The sequence below is a fragment of the Apodemus sylvaticus genome, chromosome 16 (genome assembly GCF_947179515.1).
Source record: "Apodemus sylvaticus chromosome 16, mApoSyl1.1, whole genome shotgun sequence".
NCBI lineage: Eukaryota > Metazoa > Chordata > Mammalia > Rodentia > Muridae > Apodemus > Apodemus sylvaticus.
Window position 1 is genome coordinate 47,843,177 of NC_067487.1, and position 25,603 is coordinate 47,868,779.

The 25,603-nt window shown below is 38.4% G+C and overlaps 1 protein-coding gene and 1 pseudogene across 5 annotated transcripts in view; both read left to right on the plus strand.

Annotated features, from left to right (window-relative positions):
- Ddx4 (DEAD-box helicase 4) overlaps nucleotides 1-25,603 on the plus strand; it is a 53,439-nt gene that overhangs the window by 14,188 nt on the left and 13,648 nt on the right. For 3 of the 5 annotated variants that reach the window (XM_052159769.1, XM_052159770.1, XM_052159772.1), the window contains 12 exons: nucleotides 827-904; nucleotides 2,973-3,023; nucleotides 7,858-7,917; nucleotides 11,362-11,463; nucleotides 12,373-12,453; nucleotides 12,950-12,991; nucleotides 15,117-15,164; nucleotides 15,296-15,343; nucleotides 15,548-15,690; nucleotides 16,655-16,807; nucleotides 17,267-17,421; nucleotides 24,720-24,849. In XM_052159769.1, coding sequence (XP_052015729.1) covers nucleotides 827-904; nucleotides 2,973-3,023; nucleotides 7,858-7,917; nucleotides 11,362-11,463; nucleotides 12,373-12,453; nucleotides 12,950-12,991; nucleotides 15,117-15,164; nucleotides 15,296-15,343; nucleotides 15,548-15,690; nucleotides 16,655-16,807; nucleotides 17,267-17,421; nucleotides 24,720-24,849 — 1,091 coding nt within the window. The remainder of the gene's footprint in view (nucleotides 1-826; nucleotides 905-2,972; nucleotides 3,024-7,857; nucleotides 7,918-11,361; nucleotides 11,464-12,372; nucleotides 12,454-12,949; nucleotides 12,992-15,116; nucleotides 15,165-15,295; nucleotides 15,344-15,547; nucleotides 15,691-16,654; nucleotides 16,808-17,266; nucleotides 17,422-24,719; nucleotides 24,850-25,603) is intronic. The other 2 variants (XM_052159773.1, XM_052159771.1) reach the window with 2 other exon arrangements.
- Nucleotides 15,854-16,000, plus strand: LOC127667176 (uncharacterized; annotated as a pseudogene).

The window sequence follows — 25,603 nt, forward strand, 5'->3', positions numbered from 1 at the left end:
TGAAATGGAGTTATTTAGTGTGTTGGCAAGTTGACTCATTTGTTATATGAGTCTGATACCCTGAATTCAGTCCCCCAATTCCAGACTGGAAGAAGAATATAAACTGATAGCTATCTTCTGACCTTTGCATGTATGCTATGACACATACTCACATAGACCACATACATACACACACACCACCACCACCACCACATTAATCATCATCATCATCATCATCATCATCATCATCAAGGGTGGTGTCATATACCCTTAATCTTAGCACAGAGAAGTAGAGACAAGTGGATCTCTAAGTTCGAGGCCAGCCTGGTTTACCTAGTGAGTTTAAGGCCAGCCAGGGCTACATGGTGAGACTCTCAAAAATAGAACAAAAGTAGAGTGCTAGCAAGGTGGCTCGCAGATAAGGGTGCTTTCTGCTAAGCCCAACAACCTGAGCTTGATTGATGGTAGAAGGGTAGAGTTTACCCTGTGGTCTTCAAATGCATGCTCCTACAGAGCTCACACAGAAATAAGTGTAAAAAATGTTTTAAAAGTAAGAATCTTGGAAGTGACAGAGATATTAGAAAAATAAACAGAATAATAAAAATAATATAGTACAGAATTTTCAATAGTGAAGATTGGGCTGAATATAATGCTTTGTTCTGTTGAAGGGAGGGGAATTGAGTACAAAGGAATCATGAAGTGAATTCTTGATAGAAGGAAATGTAATGAGTTTTAAGTTTTCTATTTTCTTACCATCTGTAAAAGCCATCTAACCCTAAAGCTTCATTTTATCCCTATTTTTTGATATAATTTTGCATGTTAAGTTTAACTGTCTACATTTTTTCAGATATTGGCGAGTCTAGTAAAAGAGAGAATACATCTACAACTGGTGGCTTTGGAAGAGGAAAAGGTTTTGGAAACAGAGGTAATTATTTGTAATATTTTACAACCAAAATTTTAGTTGATTCCAAGGCTTCCAGTTTATATTTTAGAAAACAAAGCACAGAAAGTGTGTGCCATGTAGATATCATGAGGCTCGTAGACAATTGTTTCATATAGGTACAGTGTAAAGGCAGCAGTTGATGCTGCTCTGGGTATGTGCAGGGTTCCATTTGTCTTTTAAAGATTTTATTCTTACTGCCTGTGTGTGGGTGTGGGTGTTTGGGGGTTGCACATGTACTGCAGTGCATGTGTGGAGGACAGAGAACAATTTGCAACCATTGCTTCTCTCCTTCTTCCATGTGGACTCCCAGGATTAAAGTCAGATCAGACTTTCGCAGCAAGCACTCTAATCACTGTTACACCATCTTGCTGGCCCTCCATTTATTTGATTAAAAAAACAAACAAACAAACAAAAAACCCAGCACCCCTCTTGCTGTGGTATCATTGATTCACCTTATACACAAGGCTAAGTTCTTTTCTTCTTTACTACTTAGGGCTCCCAGTTCCCATGGAGACTCATTCTGTACCTCTGCATGGGAACATGTGCTCATCTGTAGCTGAGCAAAGGAAGACCAGTAATGTAGAAATGGGAGGTTCCCTAGTTAGAAACTCAACCCTGCCTCTTCCTGTCACAGGGATGAGGAAGAGCAAGCAGCGGAGAGTAGATAAGTCCTTTTCACACGCAGCTTTGACGATTGATATTTAAGTGAGGGTAATAATTTAAAACTTAGGCTTTTTGTAGAAATATTATTCTTTTTAGTGATTATGTGTACATTCTGAGAGGAAATACCTGCTAAAGGATTTTTTGGTCAATCGTACAATGAATACTTGGATATTTGCTTTTATATGAGAATTGTGTATTAAACTTCATTGTATTTTATTACTATGGAGACCCTTAAATTTGGTTAAAGCTGCAGATATTTCATGGCTTGAGATAACACACATATCATTTATAAATTGAACAACTGCCTAAGTAACTGGATGGTTCTTATATTAAACGAGCCCAATTGTAACTGAGTTTGTTATAATATAGTTTAGTTAATGGTTGATAGGCATTCCATATTGACATTTACTTTTAAGGCATGTGTCCCCAAGTATCTTTTCTGTGTGTATGAGGTAGAGTGGCTAGGGTATCTCACTATGCTTCCCAGGTGGGTATCTAATCCATGAACTCAAGTGATACATTATAATTAGCTTCCAGATACCTAGGGCTATAGCCATGCACCACTATGCCTAGTTCCTTGAGAATTTTTATGCTAAAGAACATTTTATTAAAAGTCAACAGTGCTTTGGAGACAGTTTTGTCACTGAATCCACTCATTGATTTGACCAGACTGCTTGGCCAGTCAGTCCCAGGATCCCCTTGGCCTTACTTCCGTAGTGCACGGATTATAGACACGCACCATGTGTATAACTTTTTCATAGCAGTGCTGGGGAATGAACTCAAGCTCCTTGTGCTTACGTGCCAGCCACTTTATCAATTGAGCTTCTCCTCAGCCCCAAATTTATTTTTGATATTTTGAATGGAAAGAAAATAATGGTTATAATGATAATGCTGTTGTCTTGCCTGTGCATATAAGGGGGAATATAGAATATTTGAAATAATATAAAATCTATTGAAATATTTTTAAATTTAAAAGAGTAGAGCTAATAATCTGATAGAGGCAGAAGTTCTAGTATTCTTTGAATTAGTTGTCTTCCTATGTCTGTGTATGTAGTTTATATAGAGAGTTTATCTATTATGTAGGGTCATCATAACTAGTTGTTCCTGAAAGACTCTTAAAACAGATTTTATTCATGTGTATATGCATGTTATATGTGTTTGTACACACATCCCATGGAGGTTAGTCATGGGTGTCAGATCCCTTGAAGCTGGACTTGCCAGCTTCCTGCGAGCCACCTGCGGGAGTAATCTGAGCCCTGGCCTGTGATGGAGCAGTGAGCACTTAACTGCCGAGCCAGTCCTCTGGTCCTGAAAAGTGTTTTTTTAAACTATAGAGATAAAAGAAATTCTTTCAGAAATTTGCAGTTTTCTTTCATATTTTGTATAGGTTTTTTAAATAACAAGTTTGAAGAAGGTGATAGCTCTGGTTTCTGGAAAGGTAAGTTGTATTTCTGTGGCAACTTTAAAAACTTAGAAGTACATACTAGAGAGACTCAGACTGGCAGTCTTACTCTGCTTCTAAGTTACATAATGCTTAGTTTCATGAAGCAGCTGTTAGAGACCTTAGGCAAGGGTGCAGATAAAGAATTTAGGCACCTTTAATTTGGTATTTTGGCCACCTGTCTTAGTACAACCTTTGAAAATTGTTACCTGTAGGAAAAAGGATAGGTAGTAGAAAAAGGAAGTGAGGGGTTAAACTCCACCACAGGGTAATTGTAGTTGCCAGCACACCTCATGACTGGGTTCAGTCTCCAGGACTCTGTGGCAGAAGGGGATGACTGATTCCGGAAAGTTGCTATCTGGTCTCCATGTGTGCCCTGTGGCATGCACAAGCCCGCCCCCCCCCCCCAAACTCATGCTTAAACTCAAATTTGTCTAAGAGGAAAATGATGAGAAAATGAGTCTCTGCTCAGAGTAAAAAAACGTGTCTAAGGTACCCAAGCTCTCGGGAAATATGATGAAAACAGAATGATGGTCTTAGAAGGTTTATTGAGTCTGATTGACAAAGTTTGTGGGGGTCTTGGAACTTGTACGTAGAGTGCATCTCTGTTGATTTTGATTTGGTTTTTGTTTGAAAACTGCTGACGTAGCGAATCTTCCTGACATTGAGTTGCAGAGTTTATTGGCTTCTCAGCCCTGGTTACCTGCTAGTTTAGTGATAACTAAAGCAAATGACTCACCCCTAGCCAGTGTTTGTTACTCTGTAGAATGGGGGCCATACATCTTATGGGCTAGCTATTTAGGCTGTCAGTAAAAGAACAGCATAATACTATTTGTGGTAAATATTTAAGAACTGTCATTTCTTAATTAGGTATTTGAAGTTTGATCTTGGATTGGAGCCCAGTGGTAGTCTAATATGCACAAGATCCTGGGTTCCATCCCCAGCATTTGGAAGAAAGAGGATAGGGGGCTTATTTTATAATATACTTTTATTCCCAAAATCAAAACAAAGACTAAACATAATCTCTAAAACTTTTAGAATTGAGATTCAGTAATTTGTTGCTTTTGAGACATGAGCTTGCACTGTAGCCCAGGATGGCCTTGAACTTGTGGTTCTCTTGCCTCAGCCTTCTGAGTGCAGTGCTGTGAGTATGAGCCACCACACCTGGTTTAGTATTGGATTATAGGGTATTAAGTAAGATAGTTTCTTCCAGTCATTGCTTTTAGCCTTGTCCCATTCAAAAGAAAACATAAAGGAGAATTAGTATTCAAGAGGAAAAAACTTTCAAAGATTTCTTTAGTTTTGAGCACTTTTGTTTTACCCTATTAATTTTTAACCTACTTACATAATAAGTACATAAACATAAAACATAATAAGGTTATATTATGTTTTTTCATTACTGTAATAATAAAAGCAACTTAAGGAAATTTGTTCCAAGAAGTCAGTAGTCTGTCATGGGGGGGGGGGGGGTGTGCATGGCAGAGGGAGCGTGACGTGGCTTGTTCTGCTACACACACAGTGAGAGAGAGATGGCAGAGAGGGATGGATGCTGATGGAGCCCAGCTCACCTTTCCTTTCCTTTTTATTCACTTCAGGACTCTAGCACATGGGGTAGTGAGAGCTGCATGCGGGGTGGGTGGATCTCCCCTCCCCTCCCCTTACCCTCCCCCCTTGGGATCAAAGAATAGCAGAGCATAAATCAAGTTTTCATTATGCTAAAGAGTACTTTCTCCAAAATGGATTTTTGGAGAATTTGTTTTTGTCTATTACTGTTTTTATTCTTAATTTCTCTCAAAGAAGAAAAATGACAATTATGGATCAAGTTCCTTCAGTCCCATAGTTGTGGACAAATCCAGGAACGGATTTAAGCTTACTGCAGCAGCTTCTGCTTGCAGCGCAGCTAGTGCTTTATGGCTCTGTGTCTCACTTGGTGTAGTGTAGTCATAAGGACCTGATATTTTGGAGTTGAATGCCTGAAATTTAAGGCCCAAATCATCCTCATGGTGGTTGTGTTGTCTTAAAAATGGTATTTAACTTTTTAAAATTGTTTTTCTGTTTATAAGATGAGGATTATAGCCACTGGACAAGGTTTTTCCAAGAGTTGAAGTTAGTACAGCAAAACAAAACTGGGTGTGATGGCTTATCTTCTAGTCCTAGCTCTGGGGACGGTAAGAGCATCAGGCCGAGCATGTGTCTCATCCCTCTAATCCCAGCACTTGGGAGGTAGAGGTAGGTGGATCCCCATTCATTCGAGACCAGCCTGGCCCACATAGAGAGTTCTAGGACAGTTTAGCCTATAAGAGAGACTCTGTCTTAAAGAACAAATTCAACAGAACAAAATAAATAAGAATGTCCTTGTGCCTAGGAGTTTAAGACCACCTGGGCAAATGTAGAGAGACTAGTCATATTATAGTCTAATCATATTGTAGTCAAATTATCATGTTAAGAAAAACTAATGAGTTGCAAGTATGCATATATAACAAACCAAGGATAACTTTTTATTTTAAACTTATTTCTAAAATGGTTAGATTCATAAGAAGTTAGAATACAGTGTAGAATTGGTTTTCATCCAAGTTTGCCTAATGCCATTATTCCATTTTATTTCTTAAAATGACAAAAAGACAAATATCCTAAACTGGTGTATAGGATATTTTTCTTAAAGCAGTATGTGTTAGTTCTCGTCAGTCTTGTTTCTAAAAGCACTTTCTTTCCCGATTCTCTTTCTTAAATCTTCTTTTCCAGAAAGTTGTGTTAGGTTGCTGCCCTGCCAGGGAGTGCTACCCCTCTGGGTACCCAGGCATCATTGCACCCGGGGCTGGACTGGAAGGAATGTTGCTGAGCTAGGCTTAGGTGGCTTAGTGGGCTTGGTCTGCATGGGTGCAGAAGAAATGGCCTTCTCCATAGATAGTTTTCAGTGAAACAGCCCTCTTTATTTGTGGGTAAATAAGGATTATATAAAACTTGGGGAGTGGATAGGGGTTTTTGGGGTGAGTCTATATCATTGACTGGGACTGAGGTACTGGAATGCTTCATTTGCCTGAAGAGGAAATCCACATGCTAGCTGGACATGCCGTTACAGGGAGAGGAAGCTAACCTGTACACCGGCCACCAGGCTTTGTGACTACCCTCAAGAATGGTGGTGGTGGGAGATGGAAGGCTTATGTGCACTGGGACATGCTGGCTCAGAGCAAGGAGCAAGCAGTCCTATCCCTGCCAGTCTCAGGACAAGAGTTTTGGGGTTTGGACAAGTCACTCTTACTCTGGATTGGCTCCTCCAGTTGCGTGATTTTCAGGTGCCACATTAGATGACTCATTTCCAGAATACATGTTGACTGCATCCAAGGGTCCTCATCCTCTCTCAGTCTATAAAGAGCAAATAAGCTACTTTTACAGTGATGTCAGTGACTGCAGATGCACAGTTGAGAAAGACATGGAAGGTTTCTATGACAACCCTTTACCTAAAGCCTTCCCACCACCCCTCCCCCAAAGTAGTAACAGCTTAGACAGGAAGCCATCAGAGAGAACTCTTAAATCCTGTGATAGGATGCTGGGATTTCATCCTCCACAGTGAACGACTTCCAGTAGGGATGCAGGAGGGAAGGTCTACACTCCATTTAGGGGCAGGGCCTTGAGAGCCTGACCATGCCCCAGTGACTATATAGATAACACAGATTGGACTTTATGTATGTATGTATGTATGTATGTATGTATGTATTTATTTTGCTGGGTAAAAAGGGTGTTAAGGAGGACAGGGAAGCTAATGTGATGCAAATGTAAATGGGTGTATGGTGTGAAATCCCCAAAGAACCAATAATATATTATTAAAAATATGCTGACTACCAAAGCTCCAAAAGTCAAGGAGGGGCCTTCAGCTAGGTATTGGGATAATGTTTTTAAAAAGTATAAAACAAATTAGACAGGTACTTTTGCGTAGGAGTTTAGATGATAGCCCGTAAGCTGTTTGGTCACTTGACTTTCTGTTTGTTTAAAGTCCTTGAATACTGGACATCAGTGACATGTGCTAGAGACCTTGAGGCTATCTCTGTATTCCAAAAAATAGGCTGTTTTAAAACTTCTGGAGAGCTTAGAGTTGTATTAATAATATAAACCGCTTAAAGTTTAAAAATTGCCCGTTCCTTGTTGTCACTCGTCACCAGGAGGATGAACTCTGGGAATGGAGCCTAGGCATTCCTTCCACCCGTTCACTCGTGTATCCATCAGTGTGGTCGTCGATCCTCATCCCACTGTTCAGGGAAGCCCCACAAGTATAGATGTACTGTTACAAAACAGAAAAGCCATTGAGTAATTGAGTTATTTAATTGGAAAAATGAGAAAAAAGGTCACATGGGTGTAAGAAAGTACTACTGTCTAGCATTGATAAGAATGGTAAATTACAGAAAGAGAAATTACATTTTAAATAAAACAGTCACGTGTCTCTAATAGCCTATGAATGCTTTTCTGAACCATTTGGTTGCTTGTGGATGTTTTTCTTTTTGTATTGTTTTGTCTAGCTTTGTAGTGAGCAAATAGTGGGTGCTCAGTCATTTACATTAAATATGGATAGATAGATTGTATAGGGATTTACTCTGATAGATAGACTGTATAGGGATTTACTCTGATAGACAGATAGACTGTATAGGGATTTACTCTGATAGACAGATAGACTGTATAGGGATTTACTCTGAGAAATTTTTTTTTGTTCCCAGTGAAATTATCTCAAGAATCAATGTTTATATTCAGCTTGAAAACTATCCTTGTTACAGTTCTGTTCTTAGCTCTTATGTCATTAACGTTACCTGGATGCTATTCTCATCTTACGTTTCTATTTAAGAGTCTAATAATGATTGTGAAGATAATCAGACTCGGAGCAGAGGGTTTTCCAAGCGAGGCGGTAAGGACAATGCCTTGAACAATTTGTTTATAAGGCAAAAATAAACTGACAAAACTGAATTTAGAAGAGCCAAAAGAAAAGTAATGAAAGCTTTAAGAAAAATGTGCTCCTAGCAACCGTTTATTGCTCCACTTCTTCAGTTCTGATGTCGTTGGAGATTTGTTTTTTCCCCAAGGATCTTAAGAATGCATCGTTTACAAAAGAGGGATTTTGGGTGTCTTGATAATCATGTAGATAACTGAGAATGTATTTGTCTCTGAAAAGGGTCATTGGACATTTGGAAGAGGCAAGAAATTGCAGTTTTTGTTCAGCTCTCATGATAATTCACTACCCTTTGTTAATTCTACCTATAACAAATGTGAGGTGACATGGTATAGTGATTATCACTCAGAGTTCATGAATATATAGGGAGACATGTTAAAACAGCAGCAGTAATACCTTCAGAAAAGAAAAAAGACAGGGAACTTAGGCTAGAATGAGCATTCATCTGTGATAGAGCTTTTCTGTTTGAACTCCAGGATGGTATGACTTTAATAGAGTTAGCCAACTGACTCAACAGCAGGCTCTTCTCTCTCTAGCAAACCTGTCTCTCAGTTTCATATTGAAGACAGTCTGCCTCCTAAGCCTTATCATTTTGCAAAGATGTGATAGTGGGGAAACATGGAATTAAGTACATCTTTTAGAATTGCTTGTTTAAAAAAAAAACAAAAACAAAAACAAAACAGTGCTCGTCCTCAAATGCAGGGCCTCTTGTGCCCCTGACTTCCACTCCTGAGCTGCATCCCCAGCCCTGCTTCTTTTTCCTGTTTCTTACAACCAGTTTTGTTTTTTGACACCAACTGTGTAGAAAGATTATTACATTTTAAATATCTTTGTGTTACCTTTAAGTCCGATTAATTTATATATCTTTTTCTTCCTTCCTTCTTTCTTTCCCTCCTTCCTTCTTTCTTTCCCTCCTTCCTTTCCTCTTCCTTTTCCTCCTCCTCCTCTTTTTTTTTAAAGGCCAGGTTTCTCTGTGCAGCCCTGGCTATCTTAGACTTCGCTCTGGAGACCAGGCTGGCCTCAAAATCACAGAGCTCTACCTGCCTCTGCCTCCCAAGTGCTGGGGTTAAAGGCATGCGCATGGCCAAAGTTGTTTTTAAGTAAAACTGAAGAATAATCAGAAAGAACAAAATAAAGTGTATGGTTTATTAATATTTAGACACATACATATGCTATAATTAAATAAAAAGAGGCCATGATTTTGAGAAGGAACAAGGACAAAGGTACACAGGAAAGATTGGAGTGAGGAAGGGGAATGGGAAAAATGATATAATTCAATTAAACAAAATTTAACCCCAACCCTCCATCCCATGGCCAAAGCATCTGCTGAAATACCAGATTCCAAAGAAACCAAGTTTTACACAGAAAGTATTTTTTGCCTTTTTGCATTTGGAAATAAATAATTGATCTTTAAAAAGCATTTTTCCAACTGTTCATGAATTAATTAGAACACTAAAGGAGAATAACAAAAAACTGGAAAAAAATTAAAGACAAAAAAACCACCATAAGGTGGTAGAATTAAAAATTCATGTATCAGTAATTGTAACATTGATAGATGTATTCATTGATGAATTGAAAAGATAAAGAATCATCCCAAACATAATTGATACAGAGATGAGAAACAATATAACTAGGAATGAACATAGTAAAAGGGAAAATTTGCAAATCCTACTATGTTTTAGTTCATTCCCCTTAGAAAGTAGGAATCAGCAAACCAGAAACCACTAAGAGCCAGCTAGCTAGCAAGCTTCATGTAACATTTCTGTTTGGAATCATAGATCCTAAAGTTATAAACTAGATGCTTTTTTGTCATACATTGAAATTACAATACAGACTGATCATTTAGTAAGACCAGAAGAAACTCAGAAATTATGCTATTGACTTTGTGTCATAGACAATTTCTCTTATTAAATAAAATACAAGAAAAAAGAAAAAACTGAATCAGCAATAGATATCTAACCTTTGTTTTGTGGTTTGAAAACTGATTTTTCTCAACTTATAGTCTATAGTCAAAATGTGAAGTATTTATTACCCAATAACAATAAAAGTTTATGATGTATGAGGTACAGCTAGTTTATTTGGGAGAAACTAGTAAGCTGAGTTCCTTAAGGAAGCCAAGACGGTATAAAGAAGATAATAGCTACAGGTAAACTGGAGCACGCGAGGCAGAGAACGGTTCCTCAGTAGACAAGGAGAGCCAAAGGAAAGAAACATGCAATGGCTTCTCTGTGGAATTTTTACACAGAGAATTTTTCCACAGTAGAATTTTACATGATTCATAAGTTTGTGTACATAGATGATAATAAGTGTAGGCCAATACCAAGTGCAGGGCAGTGTTGGTTGGATCAGTGAGGGAGAGAGGTGCTTGAGAGGAACAGGGCAAAAACAAACAACCCCCACCATGGGCACAGCTGTATTAGGAGCTTATTAATCTTAAGCTGAATGGAAGGTCCATTGGGCTTTATTATGTTTTGAATCTATGCGTTTGTTTTATATCTTATTTGATGATGTTTATGAAAATAGTTCCTGCCTAGAAAAAAAGAAGTTCAGGAGATTTAAAAAAAAAAAAGTGAGGAAGTTGGTAGACTTTTTTTAAATATAAATAATTTAGAATGATTAAATGGGAATTACAATTAAGGACAGATTGTAGATTGACAGATTAAGGACTTGGTTAGCTAATAGATATGTAAATTTGAATTTTCTTTGATTCATTTTTGGTGGTGCTGAGGATAAAGCACAGCTTCTGTCACATGCTAGGCAAGGATTTTGCAACTGAGCCCCATCTCCAGCCCATGGATGTACTTTTAATTAGTTCTGTCTTAAATCAGGATTTTAAAATATACATAATCTAATGTCAATTCAATATATATAGGATTTTGGACTTAGTAATCATTGTGTTATAAATATTAGCAAATACATAAACCAAATATTATTTTCTATGTAACTGGCATTTGGTTTGAAAGTGATCTACCTTTGCATTAAAGGAAATCACACTTAACTTGTCATTCGTAACAGGAAATGAGACTTTACGTGTACCCGATTCCTGTGGGTTTTTTTGTTTGTTTGTTTGTTTTTATATCTTATAGGGGGCAAGTAAAAGCTTGGATTTATTTAATCTGGTAGTACATAGTAGAAATCCAGCTCATGGTGTAGTTGTCACAACTTGCTTCTTTACTCAGTTTTGAGTCTTCTAGCAAGGTCTTTTTTGTCATAGCAATATCTATATCAGTAAAGAATAATAATTTATTGGTCAGTTGTGACTTTTAAAAAGTTAACTGTCAATTCTTTAATTAAGATTAAAGCCACTTGAAATGTACAAATGTTAAATTCCATTACCATGTCTCCAAGATCCCTTTGTTGTTGTTGTTATTTTGTGCTGTTCTTGTGTGTGTTTTGATTTAGGCTATCAAGATGGAAATGAATCAGAAGCTTCAGGGCCGTTCAGAAGAGGTGGAAGAGGTAGTTTCCGAGGTTGCCGTGGAGGATTTGGTCTAGGAAGACCAAGTTAGTAGTGGATTGTATAAGATGTGCTTCATTTGTTGGAAATTATTTTTAAAAACCCTAGTGTACAAAGTTGCTATTATATGAATATTTTAGTAGAGTAGCAGACACAAGTTACCACTCCATATCATGTATCATTATTTTCAGAAACATGGGTAACTGAATATTAAGTTGGAACACTTATCGTAGAAGTTTGTGTTACCAAGTCTTTATAAAGCATTATAGATTACTAAGTGTCTGGAGGCTGGGAACTGTGGCTGACCTTATAAATGAGTGGTCTAATAAATGGCTCTTCATACACTCTTTCACTGACATGGCTTTCTACTTTAAAGTCCCATAGATAATATTTTCTAGAAAGAAAGTATTAGTTTTCATAAGTCCCATAGAATAATGTGACTCTCAATTGTGACTTTGGAAACTAATGACATTGATAAATTTTCAATACTCATTAAATAAAGTTTAAAATTAAATATATTGGCCTTTATTTAAAAAAATCATACAGGCCTCTGAAGGGCAGGGCTGGTAGTATTGGATTGGCAGTGGTGGGAGCAGGGCTGATCGTGTTACATCATTGCGGGGGCAGGGATGATGGGTTTTTGGTGAACCGGAAGTGAGATGATGCAGTGTGGTCTCTACGCACAATAAAAGGCCCATTTGGGGGAGGTTACTTTTGTTTGGGGGATAACATTGACCCTAACTTAGTTATAAAATGACATTAATTTTTGAGGAAGTTATTTGTAATTCAAGTATATAATTTGTAGAGAAATCTTTTCTGTGATTCTTAAAAAATATATATTGTGATTCTTGTTAATACTATTTTATATATCTTTTACCATGCTTGGACATTTTGCTAAATGATTGTAAAATGTTGTTAAAAGTAACAGAATCAAATTCTGTTTCTTTCAAATAAAGATAGTGAATATGACCAAGATCAGGGGACACAGCGTGGTGGTGGCCTTTTTGGTTCTAGGAAACCAGCAGCAAGTGATTCAGGTGAGAAATGAAACTATTACTGAGCATTGATACTCATTTTTGTTTTTATGCTTTTAGCAAGATTTAAATATATATCAAGGGTAGCTCACAATTTCCCCCGACTGTTAGTTATGCAGGCAAAAGTATGCGTGTAGTTTTGCCTCCCTTAGAAAATTGGTGCATGGTAAATTAAGTTTCCTGAGTGGGCAGACAGTATGAGATTGGAGTAGATACTTTTAATGGGAAAAAGGAAAATAAGGTTTGCATTGTTTCAAAGAGAGTTTCTGAGGTATAGGAAAGTAATATGTATGATTTGAGATGAAATATAAAAAAATTACAAGTGAAAAATGCCTTAAAAGGGGTAAGATTTAAATGAATTCTACAAAACTTAAAAAAAATCAAAGGGACTAGGAATCCCATTGAATGACTATTGGATACAGTTCTCCTCGTGTATGGGAGGGGAAGGAGAGCCGGGAGGCATGTCTCCTCTAATGTGTTACAGTGCAATGTCTTACAGGCAATGGTGACACTTACCAAAGCAGAAGTGGAAGTGGCCGAGGTGAGCTCTTTCTTGACTTCTGTCAGCTTACATCAGCTTGCATTTATTGTAATCTAAGTCTGTTTTCTTTAGGATAACGGTAATTGTCATTGTTTCTACACACCTGATAACTATGAACTTTACATGGCCTGTTTGAGTTCCTTAATACATTTTCAGGTTATTTTCTTTCTGGCCTAGCAGTTCTGTTTTAAGACTCATAAATAATAGGAGCATTTGTAAACACATGCATGAGGATACTCACTGAGTCCTTTATATTAGGAAACCTGAAAATCACCTAAAATTCATCAATAAATGTTTAATACAACCACAAATGGGATATCATGCAGATATAAAATATTGAGATATTTATACAAATGATTAAAATACCCCTTTCCTTTCATAATCTACAAGTAAAGATAATAATAAATGTGACCTTTTTACTCTCAAAAAGGTTTTTCCCCAAAGCATAAATATTTAAGCATTATATGAAACTTAAAATACTTTGCAGATTAGTTATCAATAAAAGTTATTTGATTTTTGGTAAATTGTTAGCCTGAAAGCATTCAAAGTAGTGAAGCCCTGCCTTCTAATATTTTTCAATATTTAACAGAAAAGTTTGTTGAAATCCATTCAAATGAGATCATCCACAGATCTTTACAGCTTGTCTGAAGGAGGTGGGATATATTGAAGAGTTGTTGAGCCCATGGGGACTTTTGAAGTGTGATTGGCCATGAGTCAGTGAGGACAAAGGGATAAAGACAGGAGTTCAAAGGCGATCCATTTAAATGTCAAGTTGATAAGGGATAGGTAATATTGTCCTTGACAAGATCCATAATCACCTGGGAGCCAAGCTTGTGTGTAAGGGATTAGTTGAGGTGTGGAGACCCATGCTGAATGTGGGCAGTACAGCCCCACAGGCTGGGACACTAGGCTGAGCGAAAGCACAGGGAGCTCAGCACCAGCAGTCTGCTCTCCACTTCCCCACTGCTCACGCAGGGTCACCACCTCCTCAGACTCCTGCAGCCTTGGCTTCTTTGCCTAATGGACGGTACCTGAAACTAATTCCTGCCTCCTCCAGCAGTCTTGTCCCCTCAGTAAGAAAGGAACCAAGGTTCTGCATCCTTACTCTGGTCAGGTGGTTGCTAAACTAGCTTAGCTAACTTTTGAAAACTTGAAATTGGGAAAGATTTCCATTCTTTTAATTGAAAAGTAAATTATTGTGCCTTAATTATGTATATAATATATACAAGGTAGTATATGCTGAATACTGCCTTTTTCTGTAAGTGTCTTGGATTTTATGCTATATGCTAGGCAGAAGGTACAGAAGTTAACCAGCTTTCAAGTGAAAATTCTGGATGAGTCTCAGAAATGCTCTGGTAAATTCTTGTGTTGTCAAAACTCTAACACCATTTAGAGACAGCTGGGAAACTTGACTCATGTCCCTCCTTTCTTGGTTGAAGAAATGCTCCTTAGTAATTCACTTCAGCACATCATAGCTGTGATCATGGCCACAATCTGGGTGGCCCTCGCAGAATCACTGATGCTGAAGAATGGTCTTAGGTACTTCCCAACACAGTTTTAGTTTCTTTTAAATTATTTCCTCGCCAGGCGGTGGTGGCACACGCCTTTAATCCCAGCACTTGGGAGGCAGAGGCTGGCGGATTTCTGAGTTCGAGGCCAGCCTGGTCTACAGAGTGAGTTCCAGGACAGCCAGGGCTATACAGAGAAACCCTGTCTCGAAAAACAACAACAAAAACAAACCAAAATAAATAAATAAATAAATTCCTTGCTGACCCTGGAAAAGATCTCATAGCTTAAGAAAAGACAGTAGTACAGTAATCTACCATGTTGATCATTAAAAAAACCTTAAAATGGGTAAGACTCTCTCTCTCTCTCTCTCTCTCTCTCTCTCTCTCTCTCTCTCTCTCTCTCCCCCCCCCCTCTCTCTCCAAACCCAGAGACTTGTGCGCATTAAATTAATATTTAGCACTGCTATGTGCCTGCAGCCTCTGTCTCAAACACCCCTTCTAAGCAGTGACTTTAAAGATGCTTTCCATTTTAAGACTGTCCTCTTTGAAGACAGTCAGAGTGAAGATATGCACAGCTTTGTGTCATAATTGATTATCACTCTGAATTTCTTTAATAGGTGGTTACAAAGGTTTAAATGAAGAAGTAGTAACAGGCTCTGGAAAGAGTAAGTTTTATTTTGGAAAAAGTTTTTGATCTTTATAGTACTGTTATTTTATTCTCCAATTAACATTTACTTGTTTTGTCTTTGTTTCCCCCCCATTTTTTTTTAATCATTTTGGTTTTATCCCCTTTAAGATTCTTGGAAGTCAGAAGCTGAAGGAGGTGAAAGCAGTGATATTCAAGGTACACTGGCATTTGCATTATCTATTTGAATATGTGCTGCATTTCTCTAAAGTTAAAAATATTTAAAACTGTAGTTAAAACATTTGCACAATGAAAATCTGAATGATTTCAATAGTTATTTTCTATTTGTTTTTTGTTTGTTTTTGTTATTTTCTCTTGTTTGTACTTCTAGTTTGTAAATTATATTTTTATTTATATTCCAAGGTCCAAAAGTGACATATATACCCCCTCCTCCACCAGAGGATGAAGACTCCATCTTTGCACATTATCAGACAGGCATAAACTTTGATAAATATGACACCATACTTGTTGAAGTATCTGGACATGATGCACCACCAGCAATTTTGGTCAGTGTAGTATTTCTATATTGATATAAATATATGGTATGATGAAATTGCTATCGATATAAAAGTTACCTTTTCATGCCTAGGTTCCTTGATTGAAAATTGAGAGGCATTGCTTAGCATTTTCAGTAGGATTGCTGTATCAAAAGAGAGAGTTCTGGAATTCATCTCTACTCTGCAGACCATATTAAAAACTTTGGGTGAGGCTTATCCATTGCACTCCGGATGTGCTGACCCCTGCAATTTCCCCAAATGTGGGAAACTTGACTGCATAATTTCTGGTAGTGGGGGACTGCGTTCATGCTCTCCCCTGGAAAAATTAAAAAAACTAAAAAAGAAAAAAAAAACTTTGTTTAAACTTACTGAAAATACTGCTTTTTTCTAGGTACTCAAAATCTTCACATCCTAATTATGTGAGAAAAGTAGATCTTAGGATGTGGATTTTATGTGTATGGCTGTTTTGCCTGCATATATGTCTTTGCATTGCATGACTGACTGGTGGCTACGGACGCCAGAAGATGGCATCAGGGCCCCTAGAGTTGCAGTTACAGATGCTTGTAAGCCTGTATATGGATTCTGGGATTTGAACTCATCCTTTGGAAGAGCAGCCAGTGCTCTTAACTGCTGGGCTATTTCTTCAGCCATGGGAAGTGGATTTGTGTATGGAGAATAGCAGAAATCTTCTATTGCCTGTTAATAATTATCTTCACAGTATACCTTTGGTACTTAATCAGAGCTTTGTGTATCTTGTAGGGTTTAAGAGGGCAGACAAAGTATTTACAAGGAATGTTTATGAGAAATACTTTTACAGTGTCTTGAAAGTAAATTTTTATTTATTTATAGTGGGGTAAACTATGTAAAGTGGAATCAAAGTTCAAAGCTCACTTAAATGGGATATGTTTATGAAACGATGGGCATATGATGTATGCAGTTTATCATTTAATCGTTGACTTCTTTTCCTGTTTAGACTTTTGAAGAAGCTAATCTCTGTCAGACATTAAACAACAACATTGCTAAAGCTGGCTATACTAAGCTTACTCCTGTGCAGAAGTACAGCATTCCCATTGTATTAGCAGGACGAGATTTGATGGCTTGTGCTCAAACAGGGTCAGGGAAGACTGTAAGTAATCTTTCCCAATAGACTAGCCCTCTGTCAAAGTGTTTGTTGTTGGGTTTTGTTTGCTTTTTTTTTTTTTTTTACTTTGGTGTTTCCTAAGTAGCTTAAATTTCTTCTACTGGTTAGAAGAAGATCTGTAGATAATCTGAGCTTTCATAAATATTCATGGTCTTCTAATTTCTGGTTTTCTTGGTGTTTATGTTGTTACTGTCCAGGATACATAAATATGCTTATTTTCTTAAAAGACTAAGCTCTATGCATTGAGCTAGATTAATTTTATCAAACATGTTATGTTGTATAACATGACTATGAAGACCTAGTTACTCCGTGCAATAAGAGTTATGCTAAGTTCTTATCATAACTCTACCAGCAAGAATGAAGGGAGTCTTAAGGCTAAAAGGTAGAGCTAGTCTTTGGCAGGGACAGAATGCTGAGTTGTAAATCAATCAATTTAACTCCCAGGCAGCTTTCCTCTTGCCTATTCTGGCTCACATGATGCGGGATGGGATAACAGCCAGTCGCTTTAAAGAGCTGCAGGAGCCAGAGTGTATCATTGTAGCACCAACTCGAGAACTGATCAACCAAATTTATTTGGAAGCCAGAAAATTTTCTTTTGGGTAAGTATATCTAGAATGACTCTCCAAAAAAGTTCTTAGAGAGCTCTTTCAATTATTTGAGAGCTCTGTAATAATATACTCATGAAATTTTTAGTATAATTGAATGAACAGTATTTTCTTATAATCTTGTTTATAGACTATATTTTTAGAAGAAACAATTAGATAGCATATAAACAATAAGAAAATATTATAAATACTGGTGTTCAGTAGCTTGCCTTTTCTGATTGACCAAAGCCCTTTGCATGTGCTAGGTAGGTATTCTATCAGTAAGCTACACTCCTTTTAAAATTTTGAGATGGGATCTTACAAAGTTGCCAAGCCTAAGTACTCAAATTGAAATTCTCCCTTAGTTTCTCAAGTAGCCAGATTATAGGTATCTGGCATCATACTGGGCCTTTTTAGTAGTAAATTTTTTAAATATGTTATGTCTGCATTTATTTATGAATATTTGTGTGTGTGTAAATGTGTGCATGCACATGGTCTACGGAGATCAGAGGACAACTTGGAAGTGTCTGTTCTCTCTCCTTCTACTGTGTGGGTTCCAAAGACAAAATCCAGAACATCAGACTTAGAGGCAGAGGCTGAGCCATGTCACTGAGCCTTCTGGTAGTTATAAAGGCCCCTTTAAACTGGGATGGGGCGGCTGGAGAGATGACTGAGAGGTTAAGAGTACCTTCTGCTTTTAAATAACACCAAGGTTTGGTTCTCAGCACACAGGTGGTGGCTCACACTACCTCTAACTCCAGTTCTAGGGAGTCTAATTGCTTCTCTGACCTCCACTGGGACTGTACACATGTAGTCCACATATATAATGCAAGCATATACGCATACACATAAATACACATTTTTTAAAACTTTAAAAGGTTTACAAAATAACCTTGAATGTCCCTGGTAATTAGCTACATTTTGGTTTCACAGTGTAGAAGACTACTTTTGTACAATCAAATTTAATTTTAATAACTTCAGGTTTGTGTGTGTGTGTGTGTGTGTGTGTGCATTTTATTTTAAAGCATTTGATTTCTTTGGACTGTTGTAGGTAAAAGCATACTTAATGTCTTGCTGTGTAAAGATTTTATGTGGGATGGAGAAAGATAGATGGCTTGGTTGGTGAACGTGTCTCTTTTGGAACCCTGAGGATCTGAGTTTAGATCCCTGGTTGCCATGTAGAGCTGGTGCAGCAGTGTACATCTGTTAATCCCAGTGCTGGAGAGTCGGCTGCAGGGGCCGGGGTCCCAGGAGCTTGTTGGCAGCCAGCCTAGCTGAGCTGCTGAGCTTCAGGTGCAGCGAGAAATCCTGTCCCAAAACTAAGGGGAGTGTGACAGCAAAACACTTGACTTTGACCCTGGCTTCCAGACACAGAGGGTGGGGTCGGGAGGGAGGACGGAAGGGAAGGAGAGAGAGGCAGACACAGATTTATGGTTTTTAATTTTTATGAGATGAAGCTTTGCTTTTTCGTGTAGGCTGACTTTGAACTCGTAGCCAAAGTCATCATCCTGCCTTAGCCCCTCAGTAACTGGGACTATGAGTGTATGCCACCTAGGTTTTCTCTTTTAAGAATCTGTGTGTGGAGTGGCTTTTGTTACTGATGTTACACTAATGTACACTTTTATTACTCAAGTGAGAAGTTCAGTTTAAGTATATTCTTACCAACATTTGGTATTGTGTTATCTATTGATGCCTAACAAATCACTGTAGGATCTATTTGGTTATAACATTCAGTAGCGGGCCACACTTTGTAATGGTTAAGGATTGGGAGCAGCTGTGTTGTGTGGTTCTGGCGTGTAGTCTCTGATGAGATATTAGCCAAGTTTGAAGTAGTCCAGTGGTTTGATTGGACTGTGTCTTAGTCAGGGTTTCTGTTGCTATGATAAAAGACCATGAAAAAAAAGCAAGTTGGGGAGGAATGGGTTTATTCAGCTTCTACTTCCACAATACTTTTCATCACTGAAGGAAGTCAGGACAGGAACCCAAACAGGGCAGGAACCCGGAGGCAGGAGCTGATTCAGGGGCCATGGAGGCTGCTGCTTACTAGCTTGCTTCCCCCCCCCCCCCCAGCTTGCTTAGCCTGCTTCTTACAGACCTGGGTTCTATAAGAACTACTTGCCCAGGGATGACTCCACCCACAATGGGCTGGGCCCTCTCCCATTGATTACTAATTGAGAAAATGCCTAACGGCTGGCTCTCTCATGGAGGCATTTCTTCAGCAGAGGTTCCCTACTCTCTGATGACTCTAAAGTTGTGTCAAGTTGGCACAAAACCATGTAGTACAGATTGCCCATAATGATACTTAACTGTCATAGGGAATGGCAGGTGGTTCTCTAGATTAAGTTCTCAGTAAAAGAACAAATAGAAGGCTGCAGTAGTTGTCATAATCTCATAAATTGCCTCATAAATCATACACTGCCATCCTACTGTATTGTAGGAAGAATGTCATTAACTAGTCCACTTTCAAGACTGGTTATATAATTTGCCAGAACTTATATAAAATTAAAGTTTTGAACCCTTTGGCCTAAAGCTATTAAAGATTGCAAGGTAGTGTCAAGCCAAGCACCAAAGCCCTGTGGTGTAACTGTCTTTGGCTGCTTTGAGGGTTCTTCTTCTTCTACCCTTCTCCACGTTTCCACCCTTTCACCCTCTCACACTAGATAAGAGAAAAAAGAGAGGAAAGGAAAGAGATCAGTGAATGGATCAGGGTTCAGAAAGGGGGCAATGTTGGGGTTAGACGACTTCCTGCTAAATTAGGTGCATCAAATTCCTTGGGGCAAGTTTGATCTTCCATGTCACGATATGTAATTTCTTCTTCTTGTCTCTTCTTTGCTAACAACTACTTAACAAAAACCATGACCAAGAACAACCCAACAACCAACCAACAACTCAACCTCTTGGGGTCCTAGCATTTATATACCCTCCGAAAAGATCCTGGAATTCCAAATATCACACAATTGCAGAAACTATCTACAGCTGGCAAAATCAAACCTCCGCTGGAGTCTGAGACAAATGATAGTCAGCTGCTATGGACAGTCTGAAGCAGTGCCATATGTCACACCTGAGATTAGCAGGAAAACATAATATTTCTGTGTTTTTTAAAGAAACCAAAATTCCAAAATTTTCCTACACTTTGGAGTTTGAGACATTGTGTAACTGTATAGGTTGCACACCTTTGAAGCCAGCTCTGCCACACAAGTAGGAACCTTGTTTAAAACCTTTAAAAGATGAAACATTGGGGAGGGGCATTCAAGGTGTTGAGTCAGTACCATTAGGCTCTGGAGCCTCTCTTAGGGTCTGAGAGCCTCAGGGATGCTTCTCAAGGAGACACAGAAGCAGAAGATGAGCCTGTGGAGCATATCCAGGATAAAAAGGCAGGTCCTAGGGGAAGAAGCTTTTAAAACAGGTTTCCTGGAACTGGGTTGGGGTAAAGGTGGTATGGAGTGGAGAAATAGAACTCGTGACGCTGTAGCTATGGTGGCAACAGGGCAGGGGCGGCTCCTTGGGCTGCAGGGGCATCACCCAGCCTGCCATACCCTCTTGCTACCTGATAGGCCAGTGCTGCCACCCCACCTGCAGGCCCAGCATGGAGCATGGAGTCCCCTCTGCTGCTGCCTGCTTGCACTGCTCACCCTACTGGCAGGAGGAAAACTTGGGGTGAAGCCCTGCCTGCAGGCTGCAGACAGGATGGTTGTTCCAGGGTGCAGTATACAAGCTGGTGGGGTACAGCTGCCTTGGAGCTCTTATAGATTCTGTCCCTGAACATGCTCCCTGAACTGTCTCTGAACAAGAAGATATCTGAGATGAAGAATAGTTCGGTTTTTCTGCATTAAGTCTCCTGAAAGTCCATGCTGCTGTGGGAGGCCATGCCGGTGTCTGTGGTGTGCGTGGCTGCTGGATGCCATGCTAATGCTGTGATCCATGCTGCTCCTGCAGGCTGTATTGATGCCCATGGTTCATGTCGCTGCATGAGGCCGTGTTGTTCAAGGTCCATGCTGCCACTAGCTGCGATGGGCAAGGAAGCTTCTTTTGCAGTGGGAACAATGAGTGAAAACTCAAAACTAAGAATGAGAGACATTTAAAGCTTCTGTGACAACCATCTCTACCCTCCATAAAAGAAATTTCAGGCAGGAAGCTGTTGAAGAGAGTCCACTGTGATAAAGATGCTGAAGTGTGTATCTCTTCACAGTTGATGGCTTCTAGCAGGAGACTGTGCAGAACTCCTCAGTTTTCTTTAAGGGGCTGGCCACTGGGAGTTTGACCATGTTCTGAGTATATGGGCAACACAAATTGGACTTGGTATATTTAGGGGAAGGGAGAGGGGTAAGAGTGATGGTGGACCTGGGAGGAATGAGAAGCGGGTACATTGTATGGAATTTCCAAATAATTAATAAAATATTATATTAGGGAAAAAATGAAACATTGAATAGTTTGTCAATGCTTAAAATTACAGGAAATCTTCTGTTTTCTTATGCTCATTACCAAGTAGAAGTACTCTTTATTTTTTAAAGATTTATTTTATGTATATAAATCCACTGTAACTGTCTTCAGACACACTGGAAGAGGGCATCAGATCTTGTAACATTAATTTTTTTCAAACCTTATTTTTAATGATGGATCTTAAATGCTTTAACCTCCCTTTTAGCCCTCCACCCACTGGAGGTAGTGGGAAAGAAAGGTTATGGGGAGGTAGACCTGCTTAGAAAGGTTCTTTGGAGCAATTCTCACCTGTGCTGTCTGGAAATTGGCATTTCAGTTCACAGGTTAGCAGTGGCAGCTCGATCCACACATACATACTTCATGGATACTAGAGCAGTCTAATTAAGTAGGGTCGGGTTAGCAACAAGGGTGACAAGACCTACCAGAGAAGACAGGCCTCAGCCTTGGCACAAGTCAGCAGGCAGGATCAGGAAAAACATCAGGAAAAGCTCTCAGCTGAGCCTTTCTCAGCAAAGCAAAGATCAGCGAAGATGAGCGACCCACAAGCATTGCACGGCTAGCTTTATAAGCAAGCCTAGGTAAGCCTTTGTCACTGTCAGTCACATCCTATTTCTACCCCCGGACAGCACATGTTCCAGCACACGCGCATCTTTCTCAGCTGATATCATTCTGCAAGTCAGCAGAGTGGAAGTGGAAGAAACTGCAACACACCACCAGCAGTTTTTTGGTTTCTCTCTATAGTGTCCCAACAAATGCAGCTCAGCTATGCAGTGCGAGACAGACTAAAGCATGCGTGGTAGCAAAGAATCCATCACCTGTCCTTTTACGTGCTTGCATTAGCAAAACATCCTTTCTCCTGTTCCTGCGTCAGCTAAAGATTCCTTTATGAGTCTGCCTAGGTCTTTCACCTGTGTTCACTTCAGAAAAGGTTCCTTCTCATGTTTGCCCCCAAAAAACACCATCAAACAGACTTTCTAAAGAACCCTTAAGTTCCCACTTTGTATCCCCTTTCCGTTTAAGAATTGTCCTTTAACATTAACAATCTATACACAATAGAATCTATCACATTTTCAGTAAATGGCTTATGCACAGTAGTCAAACAATAGCCTAACAAAACAACCTTAAGTTTCTATCAATATACAATGAGCAAAAAGTCCTAAATATCTATCAAGATACAATAATTCAAACCAGATAGCTTAAATTTCTATTAGTATACAGTAATTAAAGAAAAAAACCTTAAATTTCTATTAATATAAAACAAAAAGCTTAAATTTCTGTCAATAAACAGTAATTAAAGAAAATTTCTATTATTTAATAAAATCTAAATTTCTATTAATATATAATAAAACAAAAAACTTAAATTTTAGTCTAAAACAACAAAAAGCTAGCTGTAGCATTTGCTGCCCTGTCTCTGTGTTGTCTGTCCAGTCTCTGTGTTGGCCATCTTGTTGTGATCTATTACTTGGGCTTGCCCTTTTGAAGTTGATTTGCATGCTTTTTAGGTGTGAGCAGAAATCAGGAATTGAGACAGTCTATGAATTGTTTGGGCTAATTGCTTTGTGAAGACATCCATGTCTCAAACGATAAGAGGTTTTCCTTGGTCAATCTGATTTTTTAAGTGTTGTTGCTATTTATTTTTCATTCCCTGTAGATACATAAACATAACCATGACCCCATCCTAAAACCATTGCAGGTCTCCATTTTAATGTCAACACATTCTGATAGTATATTGGTTGGCCTAGTTCCTCAGTTTTTCCGATAACCCAGGGTCTCGCAGCTGCTGCTGATCCTTTTTCACCAACATTAAGGAAATTGAGATTTAACAAAGCATTATTTATCTGTCCCTGGGTTTTTTTATTCTCCCTTTCTGTTTAATAAGCATCTCTTTTAAGGTACAGTTGGCTCTTTCTGTAATTGTTTGTCTTGTGGGATCATGTGATATACCAGTAACAGGATCCCATTCCACATGGTTACTAGCCAACCCGTGGTTGTTAGAAATTGAACTCAGGACCCCTGGGAGAGCATTCAGTACTCTTAACTGATGAGCCATCTCTCCAGCCCCAGTAGAACTACAATTTGAGTGCTTAGCTTTTCATGAATTATCCATTGGTAACCCACAGCTTATCCACTGTAATTTTAGTGATTTTTTTTTAGTGCTTATTGTTTATAAACCACTAGCCTTTTATTTTTATAAAATTTAAAATGATTATTAAAATCTTTAATGTCAGCCAGGTGGTGGTGGCACACACCTGTAATCCCAGCAGTCTGGGAGGCAGAGGCAGGCGGATTTCTGAGTTGGAGGCCAGCCTGGTCTACAGACTGAGTTCTAGGACAGCTAGGGCTATACAGAGAGAACCCTGTCATGGAAAAAAAAAGCCAAAATCCAAAAAAAAAAAATCTTTAATGTCAAACCTTATAGTTCTTTTGCAAAACTTAGGTATAATTGCTTAGATTAGTACCTATGTTGGTATTTTATTTTAAATTGAGTAAAAGAAGAGAGACATTTTCAAAAACAAAAAGCATGCTTGGTAAATTTAGATACTATCTGTACCCAAAGATGAATAGATAACATTTGGATGTTGGTATTGACCAGGAAGCTTCCTCCCTGCTTGCAGCTGTCATAGAACTAGAGAATAAGTAATTCCTTTGTATGAGTTGGTGACTGGGGAGGAAGGATTATGGTAGTACTTCAGACAGATTGAGCCTTTTCCTATTTGTTTGATTTGCTTTTTTGACATTATAAACTTTCCATTTTCAACAGAATTTAACATTTTTTAGGTAGCTGAATGATTTTTCTTTATGGGTATTGTTTAATAAAGTGACAAGTGAATACTTTCCAAATAACTAGAAAAGGACATTTCTCTTATCTACAGGACTTGTGTAAGAGCTGTTGTCGTGTATGGAGGAACCCAGTTTGGGCATTCAATCCGACAGATAGTACAGGGCTGTAATATACTGTGTGCTACTCCAGGGAGGCTCATGGATATCATAGGCAAAGAAAAGGTAAGCTGTAAGAAGCAGCGGGTTGTTAGCCTGATGGTCACTTTATAGGGAAAGGAAGGGGATGATGAGAGATGTAGCTCCTATGTTTTCGTTTTAGCAGGTGCTTTGAATTAATTTTTGTAATTGTCAAGATAATCTCACAGGGTATAACATTTTCTATATTATTCTTGGGGAAACAAAATGAGATTAACAATTTACTTAAAAAGTCTTTAGTTAGCTCTAGGCAATGAGTTAGGGGTAGAATTACAATCTGTATCTGATTTCAGTGATATTTTATTACATGGAAGAAAATACAGTGAGTATTTTTATATAGTTTCATATGTTTTGGTGAAATAGTTTTTTCTTAAGACACATTCTTTGGGACATCAATAACTTTGTTTTCTGTTAAAGTATGTGAATGGTAATAATGGGAGTTGTTAATTTTCTAAGTCTTTTAAGAAGAGATTTTATTTACTTGGGAATCTTATACCCAATTATTACATCTCCTATTCTTTAAGTTCATGTTAATGAACTGCAATTGATCATTTTGCATTCTATAAAGGAGGTACTTAGAACACTCAGTTGGTAAATGTACCTTTAAAATCATATTTATTAAAAGTAGCTAGAAAAACCAATGTCAGATTTTACTAACCATTGTTGTGATAGTATCAAAGTCACTTGTAGTTCCAGGATAGCCAGAGCTATATAGTAAGACCCAGTCTCAAAAAAGAAAAAAGTTAATCTATTTTCAGTATTTCATGGTATTAGATTTTAT